At 51.2% G+C, this 17,717-nt stretch overlaps 1 protein-coding gene across 5 annotated transcripts in view; it reads left to right on the top strand.

The window, feature by feature from the left end:
• The window catches only part of CFLAR (CASP8 and FADD like apoptosis regulator), a 54,148-nt gene extending 38,050 nt beyond the window's left edge, over positions 1–16,098 (top strand). For all 5 annotated transcript variants that reach the window (XM_075608660.1, XM_075608658.1, XM_075608659.1 and 2 more), the window contains exons 9-10: positions 536–1,055; positions 15,921–16,098. In XM_075608660.1, the coding sequence (XP_075464775.1) occupies positions 536–1,055; positions 15,921–16,041 (641 nt within the window). In that variant the 3' untranslated portion in view covers positions 16,042–16,098. The remainder of the gene's footprint in view (positions 1–535; positions 1,056–15,920) is intronic.
• The last annotated feature ends 1,619 nt before the right edge of the window (positions 16,099–17,717 follow it).

The following is a 17,717-nucleotide window of genomic DNA, read 5'->3' as shown; positions in this document are numbered from 1 at the left end:
CACAAGTGCTCCTGCCTGCCCCCAGTCTCAGTACTACTGTCTGCACTGCCTGCCCTCGCGCCTGCGCTGCCGCAAAAATGGTAATACCGGACACATGTGTCCGATATTACCTCCGATTTTATACCGGACAGGCAACGGAATTACCGGCCTGTCTGGGTGAAAAAAAGACACCTGGCAACCCTAATAGCACCCAAAAAGATCAATATGAGGCCATCTACTCTTTTAAAATAAGACGACAATAAGTTATCTGTAATTCTTTCCACATCTGCTGCTCAAAAACGCATCTTGTTCCAAGCATTATTTTTTTCATTTCTGAGGCCTCAAATGTCTTTGTATTCCCCCCTCCCCCACCAACCCCCTCCCCGCCAAAATGTGGCTTCTCCTTTTTGTTTCCATGTATCATGAAGAGGCCTACTCGCTGCAAAATATCTACTGTTAATGAGTACATTTAAAAAATTAGGTTTTGCAGAAATTATACACAGCCCTGAGTCTGTTAACATTGATACTAATCTCTGCACTTCTGGTCTTTCTGCAGTCATGCTCAAAAATACTTTTGAATTTCTTCATTTCAATGTGAAGTACTATATGTATATGAAAATGGAGGCGCTGGAGCACACCCTGCGGGACGTGGCAAAGATGGAAGAGCACCGAAACTATGATATATTTGTGTGTATCCTAATCAGTCGTGGTATCTCTGACACCGTATTCTGCACAGATCAGAGTTTCCCTGGATTTCCTCTGGACCGAGTTAAAAACTTTTTCATTGGAGATTCCTGCCCGGCCCTGCTAGGAAAACCAAAGCTGTTCTTTGTCCAGAGTTATGTTGTAAGTGAGGCTGAACTGGCATATGTTTCTAGCTTTGTGGAAGCTGGTAGGCCTGGGGATACTAGCACTGCCAACAAGGAGGAGATACTCAGGAGTCCTAAACTTCCCAGCGAAGCAGACATCTTATGGAGCCACTGTAAGTTGGATGAGCTGGAACTGCAGAAGTCACCAAACTCCTCCTCAAGCTATCTGAGATGTCTGTCAGAGTTACTGTGCGACCAGAAAAACAGGTAAGGCTACAACACTAAGGCCTTGACCCCGCTGCCTACTACGGACGCTGCACGGACGAGAGCCCTCCCCTCAATGGCCCCGGGCCTGCTGCGAGGGGGGGCTGCAGCGCTGGGGCGAGAGTTGCTCCTGCTCTCAATAGAATTGAGAGCAGGACTCGCGACAAGCGATATGGCACGCCCCCCGGTGGTTCAGCCAATGAGGGCGAACCTGCCGGGTGACGTCATGGCCGCGCCCCCGTCACTCCCCCGCCATGCCCCCCCCCCCGGTCTCTCTTCCTGCAGTGAGCTGCAGACCAGGGAATCGGCTGCACGTGCCGCCAATCTCACGGGTGCGCGTTGCAGCGGAGTTACCGGGGCCTTAGCCTAAAGCAGCAATGTCACATTTTCTGCTGCGTCTATATAAACCCCAGCCTTTGCTTACTGAAGTTTGGAAATAAGGAGGGCTGTGTATAAAACTAACCACATTATAGGTGTAACGGGTATTCCCTGTGAATACAGACGCTACTGATACTGTATATTACCTGTATGGCTCTCAGGAGCCTAAGCCTCTGCTCGGGTAGCCTGGGGTACATACATATAACTATCTTGTGGTGCAACGCCTCCACCTGGGAGGGATCCCAACTAAGTGGGAGGAGGCCCTCACAGGAAACAATCACGATAAGCACACTGGTGTAAAACAGGACTGGCTTTACTAAACATGTGCACGTAACTTACATTCTATGCAAATCACATTCAATGCTAGAACTGGGGTAAAGTATAACGTAACCCCGCTCCCACCACCGTGTACCCCCACACCGTGTCCACAGTATAACCCCCCTTGTCCCGTAGTCAGCGCTGTCACTATATGCGAGTACTCGTGTGGTGCACGTGCGTAACGATACCTGCCCAGTGCGACGGCACCTGGGCGTTCAAAAGGAACTTCGCAAAGGATCTGACGACCTTCCTGGCGGCGTCCGGTTCCTCCGGTGAGATTATCGGTCAGGGCCGACCACCCTTGGTATAGTTCTGCTCTCTCTGCGGAGTAGGCTTGATCCCAAGCCTCTGGATGGGAAGCGCAGCGTCCGCTGTGTGCCTAACCGACACTATATGTGCTAATGGGGCAGGGTCCCTAACCTGGGGCCTGTCCTTGAAGCACTACAAACTATAGTACTGGGTGGCTCAGGGCTAACTGGGGCCTAGGGGGCTGCTGGCCTAGTGCAGTGGGTCACTGACCTCTGCACCCTCACCTCCTTCCCCTTTGCCTCTCCTGGCGCCGACTGACTAGCGTGGGCTCCGTGACAGCTTCCTATCCCCTGCCTATGAGGATCCTCTCACCCTATTGGTTCCCTGGCATCACGTTGGGTTCCTAAGGCTCATGGGACTTGAAGTCCCTGCTCAGAGCCTCCTCATTGGTGGCAGTTCGCGCACTTCCACTGCGCGAGAGTTCCTGGCTGGCCACCGCGATGAAACCCTTACTGCGCATGCGTGCTCAATCTAAAATGGCGGCGCCCTGCACCGGGAGCCGCCGGGAGTCCCTAACGCCGCTCCGCTACTGCCCAGTCTCTCCCCTGCTCACTGATGATGCACGCCGTGTGCGCACACGCACCTACACCCGCAACCGGCCGCCCTACTCCCGACCGGGCGGTGAGTACCTGGATAGGGGGGGTCCGCTGAGCAGAGGGGGGCCTGGCTACATCCTCCCCCTGGTAAAAACCCCAACGCCCTCGCTTGGGTAGCATGACTATAACTATACACAGCAGTTATATAATGAAAATGGCACGACATCATTATATAATAAAAATGCGGCAATCAACTACAATCTTACACGTCAGCTCTATATCAGATTGTACATTTCATTGAACATCACAATGACGGACTGCACTTTGCTGCGAGCCCACTGCTGAGCCCCATAATGGGGTGCCCCAATTTGGTCATAGGTTACCCGGTTTGGAGGGTACCTTACTCTTTGACTCCTACGGAGCTGCTCTTCAGCAACTCCCTCTGGGGAGTAATAGGTACAGTCCTGAGGCTCAGCCTCTACCCTTGAGGGGAGAAATGTCTCTGAACAGTCTCTGTTGGGCACAAAGCACGGGCTCTGTGGATCCAAAGGCTGGCCTGTTGATGCCTTAGTAGGCGTTGGCCTACGGGGCCCTTTACCCGTAGCTCCTCCGGGGGATGCCCTTTCAGTGGAATAGTCCCTTTGAGAGGGTACTTCCATAGGGTCTTCAGGAGTTTCAGAATTGGTGTAATTATTTACAGTCTCTTGACCAACCTCTGAGAAATCGGATTCACCGTTCAGCGGTGTGGCCAGTATTTCTGCTTCCTCATCTCCCACTTGTGGAATGGGGAGAAGATGATTTCGATGCCAAACCTTTACCCGGCCTTGATGCGATAGACCGGGAGGCCAGGCATCTGTGACTCGTCCTCATATATACCATCTCTCCATCGGTCCGCCAATTTATGTTTTCCTGGGACTCCCAGATTACGAAGCAACACAGCGTCCCCAGGACAAAGCTCTCGATACTTTACTTTATGGTCGTATCATCTTTTGTTGCCTGCATACAGTTTAGCTGCAGACTTTTCAGCCTGTTGGTACGCTTGACATATTTGAAATGGGTAGCAATGTGTATCCCATCCGTTGACACTCAAAGACGTACATCTACTGGCTGTCTCGCCTCTCGCCCAAACATAAGGAAGTATGGGGAGAATCCAGTAGACTCATGGCGGGTACAGTTGTATGCATGTACCAAGGCCTCCACGTGTTGACTCCATTCAGTTTTCTGCGCACCCTTCAGGGTTTTCGAGCATGTCCAACAAGGTCCTATTAAATCGTTCTGGCAAAGCGTCTCCTTCAGGATGGTATGGAGTCGTCCGTGATTTAGCAATATTCAGCATTTTGAGCAATTCCCGGATCAGAGTGCTCTCAAAATCTCGACCTTGGTCTGAGTGAAGCCGGTTTGGAAGACCGTAGTGAACGAAGTACTTCTCCCATAGTATTTTTGCCACTGTGATGGCTTTCTGGTCTTTCGTGGGGAAGGCCTGAGCATACCGGGTGTAATGGTCCGTGATGACTAGCATGTTACATATTCCTCGGGTATCGGGCTCAATGCACAGAAAGTCCATACACACTAGGTCCATTGGGCAAGAACTCTTTAGGTGGGCCATCGGCGCTGCTCTTGTAGGCAAGGTCTTGCGTTGTATACACCGGGAACAACGGCGGCAGTGTTGTTCTACCGCTTCTCACATTTTGGGCCAGAAGAAGCGGTCTCTGACCAACCCAAAGGTCTTCTCTACACCAAGATGCCCATGTTCATCATGTAGAGACTTCAATACCATATATCTTAGAGTTTGGGGTAGAACCAGTTGTCGCCTATCAGGGTGGTCGTGATATTGTACTACCCGATAGAGTAAGCAATTGTCAATTTCAAACTTGTCCACCTCACGCATTAGCAACGCGATCAGGTCTCTGGGAGCACGTTTCAGTAGGGCTGGATTCTTTCTTTGAACAGCTTGCCTAATGATGCTGATTACCGGATCTCTCATTTGATAGTCCACTAGGTCTTTCCAACGTATTACCTTGTCGTGAGTTATATTCATTCCCTTTGGATCGCAGTAGGCGGCTGGGATAGCCTGCGACCGGCATCCTAAGGAATCTGCAACCCGTAGTTCGGAGAAGACCACTTGATTGTTGATGATGGCTGTGCTACACATTGCTCACATCCCTGGCCCCGGGATTTCTTCTCACTCATCATCGGAAGTAGCACTTAGTCCTGGTCGCCGGGATAGAGCGTCAGCTCCAATGTTCAAAGGCCCCCAGCTTATACTTCAGAGAGAATCTGTAATTACATAGAGTTGCCAGCCATCGGTGCCCTGCTGCATCCAATTTGGCAGAGGTATTCATGTACGTGAGGGGATTGTTATCCGTCCTTACCTCAAACGTAACACCGTAGAGATAATCATGGAGTTTTTCCGTGATCGCCCATTTGAGAGCCAGGAACTCTAACTTGTGTACAGGGTATTTTTGTTCACTGGGTGTCAGACTGCGGCTGACGTAGGCTACGGGCCGAAGGCCCTCGGGGTGCTTCTGATGTAAGACGGCGCCCAGTCCATTGAGACTGGCATCCACATGCAGAACGTATGGTTGTTCTGGATCAGCATACGCAAGCACCGGTGCTTCGGTCAGGCTTTTCTTCAAATACAGGAAGGCCTGTTCACACTCGGACTTCAACAAATGGTTGATGGGCCGACGTGGCCTTCCTTCCTGTATCTTCGGGATATATCTTCAAAAGATTGTTATGGGGTTTAGCTCGACTGGAGTACCCTTCCACGAAGCGACGGTAATACCCACAGAAGCCCAGGAACGATCGCAGTTCCATGACATTCTCGGGACGAGGCCAGTTCACTACCGCTTCTACTTTGGCCGGATCGGTGGCAATTCCTTGAGCAGACACGATGTGTCCCACGTAAGTCACCGAAGTGTGACAGAACCGACACTTGTCGAGGGACAACTTCAATCCTTCTTTTCCAAGACGGTCTATCACTTAAGCAGCCTCTCTTCGTGCTCCTCCAGGGTCTTCCCGAAGACAATGATGTCGTCCAGGTAAACTAGACACTCCCGAGGGTTCATGTCTCCAATAGTTTTCTTCATCAGTCGCTGGAAGGTAGTAGGTGCCCCACATATACCTTGGGGCATATGCGTAAATTGGTAGAAACCCAAGGGGCAGACGAAGCAGTCTTTTCCTGGTCCTCTGCACTCATAGGTACCTGGTAGTACCCAGATTGTAAGTCGAGAACACTGAACCATTGGCTCCCGGTTAGAGTATTCAGAATCTCTTCAATGCGAGGAAGGTTGTATTGGTCGGGTACCGTACGATTATTCAGGGTTCGATAATCGACACACAGTCTTACGGATCCGTTCTTCTTCCTTACCACCACTATGGGTGACGCATAAAGACACAGAGACTCCGTCAAAATCCCAGCGGTCTCCATTTCTTTCAGGACGTTCCTTACATCGTCCACATCCCAGGGGGCGATGCGACGAGAGCGTTCACGAAACGGAGTGGTGTCACTCAATCTAATGGTGTGTTGGGCACTGCGACTGCAACCCACATCCATCTCACTGGTGGAAAACACCATCCTTCGTTCATTAAACTTGGCTGTCAGTCGACCCTTCCACTCAGTTGGCAGCGTCGAGTCTCTGAAGTTGAAATCCAGATCGACTAACTGCTCATCCACTGCAGCGGCGTTCACCAGTGGCACTGTTTCCACAGGGCTGACCGGATATATGCGGCCCAAACTTCGTCATGCATCAAGGTCCATCGGGAATGGGGAGATATTCTGAACATATACGTAGGTTCGTAGAGGAATTGTAGTCATCCACTCTCTCACTTTGGGTATTACCCTATACCCTCTCTGAACCTCTTCCTCAGGGGTACTCTCCAGAGAGAAAAGATGATCGGTCTCATCTCGATCGGGATAACAGCACCAGACGGCCATACGTTGCACTCCCCCTGGTAAAATGGTCGTCAGTCCGCGTTGACGATTGTAGAGGTCCCCGTGACGCTCTAAGGCATATACCCGGTTGCACTCCTCACGTAGTACAGGGTCAAGGAGTGGATTGGCCATTGGTAATTCGTTGGTCTCTTTCAGGTATGCTCTGATTACAGCTCGCACTATATCAGTATTCGTTCCCAAGATGATCGGGTACTGACACTGTCCTTGAGGCTTCGGACATACCATTGCTTCCACATGCATGGGATGCTTCTTGCCGGTGTTCAGTTGGAGTATCTCCAGTTGAACTCTCACGATCCCATCGATGGGGTAATCTTCATTACTTAACCCCCTCACCTTCATATGTTCCGCCGACCGCAGGGGACAGTGTTTGAGGTGTTGGTCATAGAATTGTCTGTATATTATGGTCACTTGGGATCCAGTGTCCAGTAGAGCAGAGGCATAGATCCCTTCTACTACCACACGCACGATGGCAGATGGGCCTACAGTACCTGACTGTAAGCATCCCCTGGTGGAGTTCCATCGTCGGAGCTTGGGTCAGTAGGAGCTTTGGGAGACATAGGAGTGGCCTCGGATATCTTGACTTGTGTGGTTTGTATCCGGCAGATCATGGACCTAGCCGAGCTTCCTTTACTTGGCGTTTTTTTTTCTTGGTTAACTCCTTCGGGGCACTCTCTGGAGAAATGAACCCTTCTGTCCACAGCCATAATAGACGATATCCTTGGGATCAATTCGTCTTGGGTAAGTGGGGGAAGATTTCCCCGAAGTTCGGCCTTTCATTGAGGGTGACTTGGGTGGCTCCTCTTCTTCTTTGACAGGTTTCTTGACCCGGCGAGCGGAGGCTCCCTGAATGTCACTCGTAAGCGGTTCTTTGACTGTGGAGGACGTATGTAGCTTTGTATAGGCTTCATGTCCCTTGACAAGCCCCAAGATGTCAATGAATGTAGGGGGAGGCCCCTCCATTATTGAGCACCTAATCATAATCACAATGTGATGCGTGGGAATGGCCCCTCGGAGGAACTGCTTGCGCCGGTATTCGTCCATATCTGAGGCTGGAATGAGGCCGCAGATTCGCAATTTCCAAAGTACCAGCTGAATTCGTTGAAGAAAATCTGACAGGTCTTCTTTCTCTTTCTGTCTGAGACCATAATATTTGAACCACAGCTCACTTTCCTCTTGTCATGACGAGCTCACCACAAACTAGGCGGGACCGCGGTGCTGAGGTGGGATAGGATATAACGCCACCCACAGCCACGAGGGCACGTCTTGAGAGTAGAATGGACTGGGTGCTGTTAGCCAAGTCCGGGGTTAGAGAGAGACGTAATTGTTTACCATTTGCCGGGTTCGGGGTGCCAGAGGTGCGGAGAGTCGTATTGCCGTAAGCCAAGTTCAGGGTGCCAGAGGTGCGGAGAGTCGTATTGCCGTAAGCCAAGTTCAGGATGCCAGAGGTGCGGAGGGTCGTAGAGGAAGCTGGTTCAGTGCACGAGGAAGACTGCAAAATAAGACAGGACAGGACTAGGGAGGCAGAGAGTGATGAGAACAACTGCTTCTATGCTCAGCCGATGAGTTAGTGAAACTGTAGGGTATATATGGGAGAGAGGGTCCAATGGCAGCGCAGCAAGGTGGAGGTGTGTGGAAGGGCCAGGCTATGGCAGGGATAGGTCCAGCATGAGTCCCAGGGAAGGAGCAATAAAGCCCAGTGGTAAGGCTGCATTTGATTGCAGCAATGGTTTGAGGTGCTGTGCCTTTAAGGGGTTGGTGCGCCTCCGTGTGGCCGCGCCTCCGTGTAGCTGCGCTTGCGGGCGCGTGACCGGGCATACCCGCCGGACCAACACTAGAAGAGGAGCATTGGTGTGCGCGCGCCCATGTGGAGCTGCGATCGGCGTCCTGGAGGAAGGCTGCCTGCGTGCCGCGGGAGGACCCGGCGGAGCTGCAGGTGAGTGGGGAGCACGCCGAGGGCGGCGTGACTCCCGGATCGTTACAGTACTCCCCCCTTCAGGGGCGACCTCTGGGCGTCCATGACATGGCTTGGAGGGATTCCTACGATGGAAAGCCTTGACGAGTCGAGGCGCGTGGAGATCACGGTGGGGAATCCATGAGCGTTCCTCTGGTCCGAACCCCCTCCAGTGGACCAGGTATTGTACTCCTCCTCTGGAGAACCTAGAATCCAGGATAGACTGGACCTCATATTCCTGTTGACCTTGGATCAGAAGAGGGAGTGGAGGAGAAGTGGTCTTGGAAAAACGAGGACTCTGAAATGCTGGTTTTAGCAAAGGTACATGAAAGACCGAAGGAATCCTCATCGAGGGTGGAAGACGCAGACGATAAGCCACAGGATTAATCCTCCTGACCACGGGAAAGGGACCGAGGAACTTGGGTGCCAGCTTCATAGTAGGGACCTTTAGATGAAAGCCATACCCTGTCTCCTGGAGCGAACTCCGGAACCTGGCTTCGAAGGCGTTCTGCCTGGAGTTTCTGTCTCCCAGTGGCCACCTTTAAGTTCTCCTGAATCCTCCTCCATAAGTCTTTCAGCCGGGAAATACACTTGTCGACTGCTGGTACCCCTGAGGATAAAGGGGAGAAGGGTAAGCGGGAAGGATGAAAGCCAAAATTTATAAAGAAAGGAGATTCTTGAGTGGAGTCATTACGAAGGGAGTTGAGAGCAAACTCGGCCCAGGTTTTGGTTGGCTCTCTCCGTCTGCCCATTAGTCTTTGGGTGGTACCCAGAGGAAAATTGTAATGAAATGCCCAATTTTCCAGAAAAGGCTCGCCAAAATCTTGACACGAATTGAGACCCTCGGTCTGAAACGATGGTCGAGGGTACTCCATGGAGACGAAAGATTTCCTGGACGAAAACATCCGCCAGCCTGGAATAATTCGGAAGACCCCTCAAGGGAACAAGGTGTGTCTGTTTGGAAAAACGATCAATTACCACAAGAATAGTATTCATCCCTTTGGAGGTTGGGAGCTCTACGATAAAATCCATAGAAATATGGTTCCAGGGACGGTCTGGGATGGGTAATGGAAGAAGAAGGCCTGCTGGTCTGACCCGGGGTACTTTGTTGCGAGCACATGTGCCACACGCTTTTACAAACTCCTCCACATCTTTGGACCTCTCTGGCCACCAGAAGGTTTGCTGGACAAGGTAGTTAGTTTTCCGTATCCCTGGGTGTCCTGCCGATTTAGAGGAATGGCACCACTCGAGGACTCTCTTGCGATGTTGCGGTGCCGTATAGAGCCTTCCCTCCGGAACCTTGAACCCCATAGGAGCCTGTGATTGCTCGGATGAATCTTGTCCATGATATCGAAAGAGTTGGCGGATACAATAAATTTAGAGGGAATTATCGTCTCTAGCTGCTCTTCAGACCTATCCTCTGCAAGGAACTGTCGAGACAGGGCATCCGCCTTCAGGTTTTTGGAGCCTGAAACAAAGGAGATTAAGTAATTGAACCATGAGAAGAATAATGCCCAGCGGGCTTGTCGCGCGCTCAATCGACGTGCCCCTTCTAAGTAGAGGAGGTTCTTATGGTCTGTGAGGATGGTTATGGGAGTTTCCGTGCCTTCTAAGAGGTGTCTCCATTCCTCAACTTGATTGCCAAGAGCTCCCGGTTACCGACATCGTAATTCCGTTCTGCGGAAGAAAATTTCTTCGAAAAGAAGGCACATGGGTGTAGTCTGGCTAAGGGGGAAGTCCTTTGGGACAGGACAGCGCCAGCCCCGACGTCAGAGGCATCCACTTCCAGGGTAAATGGGAGTTTAGGGTCTGGGTGGGTGAGGATAGGAGCAGACACGAAAGCCTTTTTGAGAAGATTAAATGCCAGCATGGCGGATTCGGACCATGACGAGGGATCTGCATCTTTCTTGGTTAGAGCGGTGATGGGAGATACCGTGGTGGAAAAATTGCGAATGAAGCGACGGTAGTAGTTTGCAAAACCTAGAAAGCGTTGCACGGCTTTAAGGGTGGTTGGACGGGGCCAGTCCAGAATGGCCTTTAGTTTTGCTGGATCCATAGTGAACCCGGAGTCAGAGATAATGTATCCCAGGAATGCTACGGACGTCAGATGGAACTGGCATTTCCAATTTTGCAAAGAGATGGTTTTCCCGGAGGCGTAACAGCACCTGTTGAACGTGTTTGATGTGTTCTTTGGTGGATTTAGAAAAGATTAGGATGTCGTCTAAGTAAACGATAAGGAATTTGTTAAGAATGTCCCGGAAAATTTCGTTGACAAAGTCCTGAAAGACTGCTGGCGCGTTGCACAGGCCAAACGGCATGACCAGGTATTAATAATGGCCGTCATGGGTGTTAAAAGCAGTCTTCCACTCGTCCCCCTTGCGTAGCCTTACCAAATTGTAGGCGCCCCTTAGGTCCAGTTTAGAAAAAAACAGTTGCTCCTTGAAGGCGGTCGAAGAGCTCCGAAATCAAAGGCAGCGGGTAGCGGTTTTTGCTCGTGATGTTATTCAAACCCTGGTAATCGATGCATGGACGAAGAGACCCGTCCTTCTTCTTTACAAAAAAGTAGCCCGCTCCGACTGGGGAGGAAGACTTTCAGATGAAACCTCTCTCTAAATTCTCCGCAATGTAAGTGTTCATGGCTTTAGTCTCCGGGAGAGAGAGTGGGTAGGATCGTCCCCTGGGAAGAACTGCCCCGGGCAGCAGGTCGATCGGACAGTCAAAAGGTCGGTGCGGAGGTAGAACCTCGGATCGTGCTTTGTCGAACACATCGCAGAATTCCAAATATACAGTAGGCAAGGAGTCGACCTTCTCTGGCAGGGTACACAAACCACCAACCTTCTGGAACAGCCTGGTACAGGTCTTTGCACATTGAGCACCCCACTGGATGGGTTCCCGGTTGGTCCAGTCGATGTGAGGATTGTGGACTTGGAGCCAAGGAAGACCCAGAATCAACTCAACGGAGGGAGTGTGGATGACATCGAGGGTAATGATTTCCGTATGAGCGTCGACGAACTGCAGTTGAAGAGGCACCGTCTGAAGCGTGATGAAGGCCGGCTGAAGAGGTCGACCATCAATGGCCTCCAGGCCCACTGGCATCCTCTTGCTGATAAGTTGAATATTGTTCCGTCTAGCAAAGGTTTGATCGATGAAATTGCCTGCGGAACCGGAGTCCACGAATGCCAGTGCTTGAGTATGAAACCCCTCTCCAGACAGCGTCACTGGCAGCAGGATCCTGGTGGGAAGAACGTCCTTGATGATGGGGGAGAGAGGCAATGTTCCCAACGAGACTCTCCGGGATCTCATTGGGATTTGGCGTTTCCCGGCTTGTGGGGACACTGGAGCACTAAGTGACCGGAATTGCCACAGTACATACAGAGACCTGCACTGCGCCGGCGTTGTTTCTCGGCAGAGGACAGCTTATTCCCTCCCAATTGCATTGGTTCCGGGACGTCCAAAGATGGGGGTGTTGGAGGCACGAACGATGGGGCGAGAGACCTTGAAACCCGTTGACGGTAACGAGAACGTTCAGTCCTCCACTCCTGCAGATGCTGGTCCACCCGAATGCACAGGCCGATCAAATCCTCTAGGTTAGTAGGACGTTCCCGCGCCGCTAGCTCATCCTTTAGGAATTCTGACAGGCCCTGCCAAAACGCCAAAGATAGTGCTTCATTGTTCCATCCCGTCTCAGCAGCAAGGGTGCAGAACTCCACAGCGTACCGGGCGACGGAACGATCTGCCTGGGTTATGTGGTGGAGAGAGGATGCTGCCGTTAATTGCCGCGCAGGTGTGTCGAAGACCCTTCGGAACTCATGGGCGAAGAGGTCGATGTCCTGTGTGATGGGCGCTTGTTGTTCCCAAACGGGAGAGGCCCAGGCCAGCGCCTCGTCGGAGAGAAGACCCACGATATAGGCGACCTTAGAAATTGAGGAAACAAAACGAGAGGGTGAGAGTTGGAATTGGATGAAACATTGATTAAGGAAACCCCTACATCCTTGGGGATCCCCAGCATAGCGGTTAGGGGCAGGAATTCGGGGTTCCATAGCAGACGGAGGATATGCAAAGACTGTTGCGGAGGCTGTAGAGGCCATGGGTGAAGGTCCCAGACTGGAAGCTCGGGCTTGAACGGTAAGGGAATGAAGGCTCTGCTGAAGCAAATCCATCCGCCTATCATTCTGTTCCAGATAAGTCTCTAGCCTGGTGAAGAGATTCGTGTGAGAATTTAAAGTACGCTCCACCTCAGTGGGGTCCATGTTTGTTGGGCTGAGCATAATGTCAGGACGAGCTCACCACAAACTAGGCGGGACCGCGGTGCTGAGGTGGGATAGGATATAACGCCACACACAGCCACGAGGGCACGTCTTGAGAGTAGAAAGGTCTGGGAGTCCGAGTCGTGGCAGGAGAGGTACGGATGGTAGAGGGTGCTGTTAGCCAAGTCCGGGGTTAGAGAGAGAGACGTAATTGTTTACCGTTTGCCGGGTTCGGGGTGCCAGAGGTGCGGAGAGTCGTATTGCCGTAAGCCAAGTTCAGGGTGCCAGAGGTGCGGAGAGTCGTATTGCCGTAAGCCAAGTTCGGGATGCCAGAGGTGCGGAGGGTCGTAGAGGAAGCCGGTTCGGTGCACGAGGAAGACTGCAAAACAAGACAGGACTAGGGAGGCAGAGAGTGATGAGAACAACTGGTTCTATGCTCAGCCGACGAGTTAGTGAAACTGTAGGGTATATATGGGAGAGAGGGTCCAATGGCAGCGCAGCAAGGTGGGAATGTGTGGAAGGGCCAGGCTACGGCAGGGATAGGTCCAGCATGAGTCCCAGGGGAGGAGCAATAAAGCCCAGTGGTAAGGCTGCATTTGATTGCAGCAATGGTTTGAGGTGCTGTGCCTTTAAGGGGTTGGTGCGCCTCCGTGTGGCCGCGCCTCCGTGTAGCTGCGCTTGCGGGCGCGTGACCGGGCATACCCGCCGGACCAACACTTGAAGAGGAGCATTGGTGTGCGCGCGCGCGCCCACGTAGAGCTGCGATCGGCGTCCTGGAGGAAGGCTGCCTGCGTGCCGCGGGAGGACCCGGCGGAGCTGCAGGTGAGTGGGGAGCACGCCGAGGGCGGCGTGACTCCCGGATCGTTACACCTCTTCTTCTTTGCCATAGATCTGGACTAACAACTCTACCATCTGATGAGCAGAGAGATCAGGGTCTTGGTTGCGCTGTGCACTGATCATGGTGGATGCCGGGGGTCTGAGGCTTTCCAGGATTCTCTGCCGTCTTACCGCTTCAGAGCAGGGCCATTCATCGATCACCTTGAGGGTGTGTTCCTTCCAAGACTCGATGCCTTCCTCACCTGCGGGGACAGGAACCGTTCCTGAAAACGCCTTCAGCTTTCGGTAATTCTGAGCTGTGCTGACGTAGTTATAGCATCCACAAGTTGCGGGAATATCACTCCCAGCATGGAGCCGCCACTCGCTGAGGGACTTGCGATCCCCGCTCCCATGTTAGGGGTTGGTGTGAAGCTGCTCATTAATCTGTTAGGGGCCGGTGATGTTGGTGGGCTACCGGCCCAGCTGGTGGCCCCTTGCCTAGCATCAGAAAGGAAAGTCACTCGGGTAGGGATATGTCCGATCTGATGGAAGTACTGGCGGCCATATCTTTGCCTTTCCAACCCGCATGTCCGGTAGGGGAAGTTGCGTAACTAGAGACTGTTCCAGGGTAAATGAGAGGGCACCCTTGCAGTAAGGTCTCTGGGAGATATATTACTTGTGGGCTTCTATCAGGGTATAAAGCTTGTTCTGTGGCCAGTAGTATGGTGTTCTCTTGCTGGTCAAGGTGGTAGTGCTTACTGATGAGGCGGGCTCCCGCCAGACCAGGTAATGTCCTTACTGCACTGCAGACAGTAAACATGGGTACATCAGCAGGTACCCCTCCTACGGCGACTACGTGGTGGAGGAGTTCTCCTAGTCTCTCGGCCCAGTCGCCCACTTGTTGTGGCGTGAGCGCAGGCATGCTGACTGATACGATACTACGTGAACTACTGAGTAGGGCACCCCAGGGCTGATCTCAGCAGCGCCTCCAAATGTAACGGGTATTCCCTATGAATACAGACGCTACTGATACTGTATATTACCTGTATGGCTTTCAGGAGCCTAAGCCTCCGCTCGGGGAGCCTGTGGTACATACATATAACTAACTAACTATCTCGTGGTGCAACGCCTCCACCTGGGAGGGATCCCAACGAAGTGGGAGGAGGCCCTCACAGGAAACAATCACGATAAGCACACTGGTGTAAAACAGGACTGGCTTTACTAAACATGTGCACGTAACTTATACTCTATGCAAATCACATGCAATGCTAGCACTGGGGTAAAGTATAACGTAACCCCGCTCCCACCACCGTGTACCCCCACACCGTGTCCACAGTATAACCCCCTTGTCCCGTGGTCAGCGCTGCCACTATATGCGAGTACTCGTGTGGTGCACGTGCGTAACGATACCTGCCCAGTACGACGGCACCTGGGCGTTCAAAAGGAACTTCGCAAAGGATCCGACGACCTTCCTGGTGACGTCCGGTTCCTCCAGTGAGATGATCGGTCAGGGTCGGCCACCATTGGTACAGTTCTGCTCTCTCTGTGGAGTAGGCTTGATCCCAAGCCTCTGGATGGGAAGCGCAGCATCTGCTGTGTCCCTAACTGACACTATATGTGCTAGTGGGGCAGGGTCCCTAACCTAGGGCCTGTCCCTGAAGCACTACAAACTACTGGGTGTCTCAGGGCTAACTGGGGCCTAGGGGGCTGCTGGCCTAGTGCAGTGGGTCACTGACCCCTGCACCCTCACCTCCTTCCCCTTTGCCTCTCCTAGCGCCGACTGACTAGCGTGGGCTCCGTGACAGCTTCCTATCCCCTGCCTATGAGGATCCTCTCACCCTATTGGTTCCCTGGCATCACGTGGGGTTCCTAAGGCTCATGGGACTTGAAGTCCCTGCTCAGAGCCTCCTCATTGGTGGCAGTTCGCGCACTTCCACGACGCCCTGCACAGGGAGCCACCGGGAATCCCTCACGCCGCTCCGCTACTGCCCAGTCTCTCCCCTGCTCACTGATGTGCGCGCAAATGCGCCTGCACCCACGACCGTCCGCCCTACTCCCGACCGCGTGGTGAGTAACTGGAGAGGGGGGGAGGGAGGGGTCCACTGAGCAGAGGGGGACCTGGCTACATCGGCATACAGTATGTCATGAACTCATACTGTATGTACTTCTATTGTACACATTAAGTTTAAGTGTCCTACATTTAGATGTGCATCACTTATGTTGGGCTTCAAAGTTACTAATGACCCACTAAACATGGGAAGAAAGGATATCAAGGGACCCTTTCATTAGTAAATGAGGCCCCCGTATCTGTGGGCTGAGGACTGTTACTAACTGAAAATTTTTGTTTTCTCTCCACAGAGAACGTGACCTGCTGGATATTCACATGGAACTGATCCTCAAAATCTTCGGCCGGAAACCAGGACATACTATATATACACGACATACACTTTCGAAACAAGTTGTCCTGCCTTCGTGTTAGGGAAGAAAATCAAATTCTCTTCTCTAAATGATAAAGCCACCATGTGGCCAGAATGCAGATTTGTTCCATTGGCTTTTTCTGCTTTAGAAGGGTTGAGTGTTGGGCACACACTGCACACCACTGACTCCAAAAAAGGGTGAAGTGAATGATGTAGTTTTGATGCTCAGGGTAAGAACTGTTGCATTAATGTAGCATGGAATCCCTGCTCAAAGCCCTGTGCATTAAAGGAACGTGTGCAGTCACAAAGGGGTACATTCCCAGATATCACCACAGAGTGAAAAGCGTTCAAGGCAAATTCTCAGAGGTGCCTTTACCTCAAAGGGTGGCTACTCTCCATATATATATAAGGTAATGCAAGGGTAGGGGAACAGCATACTCAAATTGAAGTCTCACAGCCTTGGTATCAAGTAGAAGAAATAATTATATAATTACAAATAATACATTCAAAAATAAAAGATGTACCAGTTCAGTTTTAATGTGACCAGGTTGAAAACACAGCAAGTTCAAGCTCTTGTGTGATTTCATCCATGTTTAAAGCCGAGACATACTGTAAGAGGGTGGGAGAGATACGTCAATGACTGAGACACTGATTGAGCCACCTATGCGGAAGCAGGGATAGCCTTAAAACCTGACCTGTTGGTGGCCCTTGAGGACTGGAGTTGCCCACCCCTGTCTTATAGAACCTAAAATTGAAATAGCATTAGGGGTCAACAACAGCAAGCGGCAGATAGTGGACAAAAAAGTCCGGCAATGCATTGCAGGCTCCTCTGCCAGATTAGTAAGGGTTTCAAATTTGCTGACAAAATGTTTTCCTTGTCTGATTCCGCTGGTATCATCACACTAAGGGGCTTATTCACATAGGTCCATTGCGGGTTACCGCACAGAATCCGGCATTAACTGCAATTGACTGCAATGCCGGCTACGACTGAATCGGGACGGTGAAAGCAATGCGATTTTATATACAGGCATACCCTGGATTAAGGACATATCGCCCAATCGGCAAACGGCAGCTCGCGCATGGGTCTGACAACACATCCTGAACAGCAATACCAGTTCCCTACCTGTACCGAAGCTGTGCACAAGCGGGGAGTCTGTTACAAATGCATTATTTACATCCGTTTTGCACGTGTATGATGATTGCAGTATAGTACATGAATCAATAAGTGGAAAAAAAGGTAGTGCTTGACTAAGTACATTTTCAATTTACGTACATGCTCTGGACCCATTGCGTACGGGGTATGCCTGTATGTGTATGTATATGTGTGTGAATAAATTATATATACAGCAGGGCCCCGCTTCTCGGTGCCCCGCTTTTCGGCGATATATATATATGCACACACACACACACACACACACCTGATTTTAATTGCATTAGATTTGCTTTGATACATAGATACACCTGTTGCAGATAGCTACGGTAGTGGCCTTTATTTCTGAGCATTCACTTTTACTGTACACTAGGTCACAGTGTAATAAATAATATTAGTATTGCCTTTTGATTTCACACATGTATGTATATCTATTTATATACTTAATATTTATTTTCTGTATATAAATATATATATATTTAAATGTACATAGCGCTTCACAGCAGTAATACACGTGACATAATAATATAAATAACACATAATGGGAATAAGAGCTTCAGACATAAAAGTAACATTAGGAAAAGGAGT

Source organism: Ascaphus truei, chromosome 7 (assembly GCF_040206685.1).
Source record: "Ascaphus truei isolate aAscTru1 chromosome 7, aAscTru1.hap1, whole genome shotgun sequence".
Lineage (NCBI taxonomy): Eukaryota > Metazoa > Chordata > Amphibia > Anura > Ascaphidae > Ascaphus > Ascaphus truei.
The sequence above is the reverse complement of the archived record's forward strand: the minus strand, read 5'-3'. Positions and strand labels throughout refer to the sequence as shown.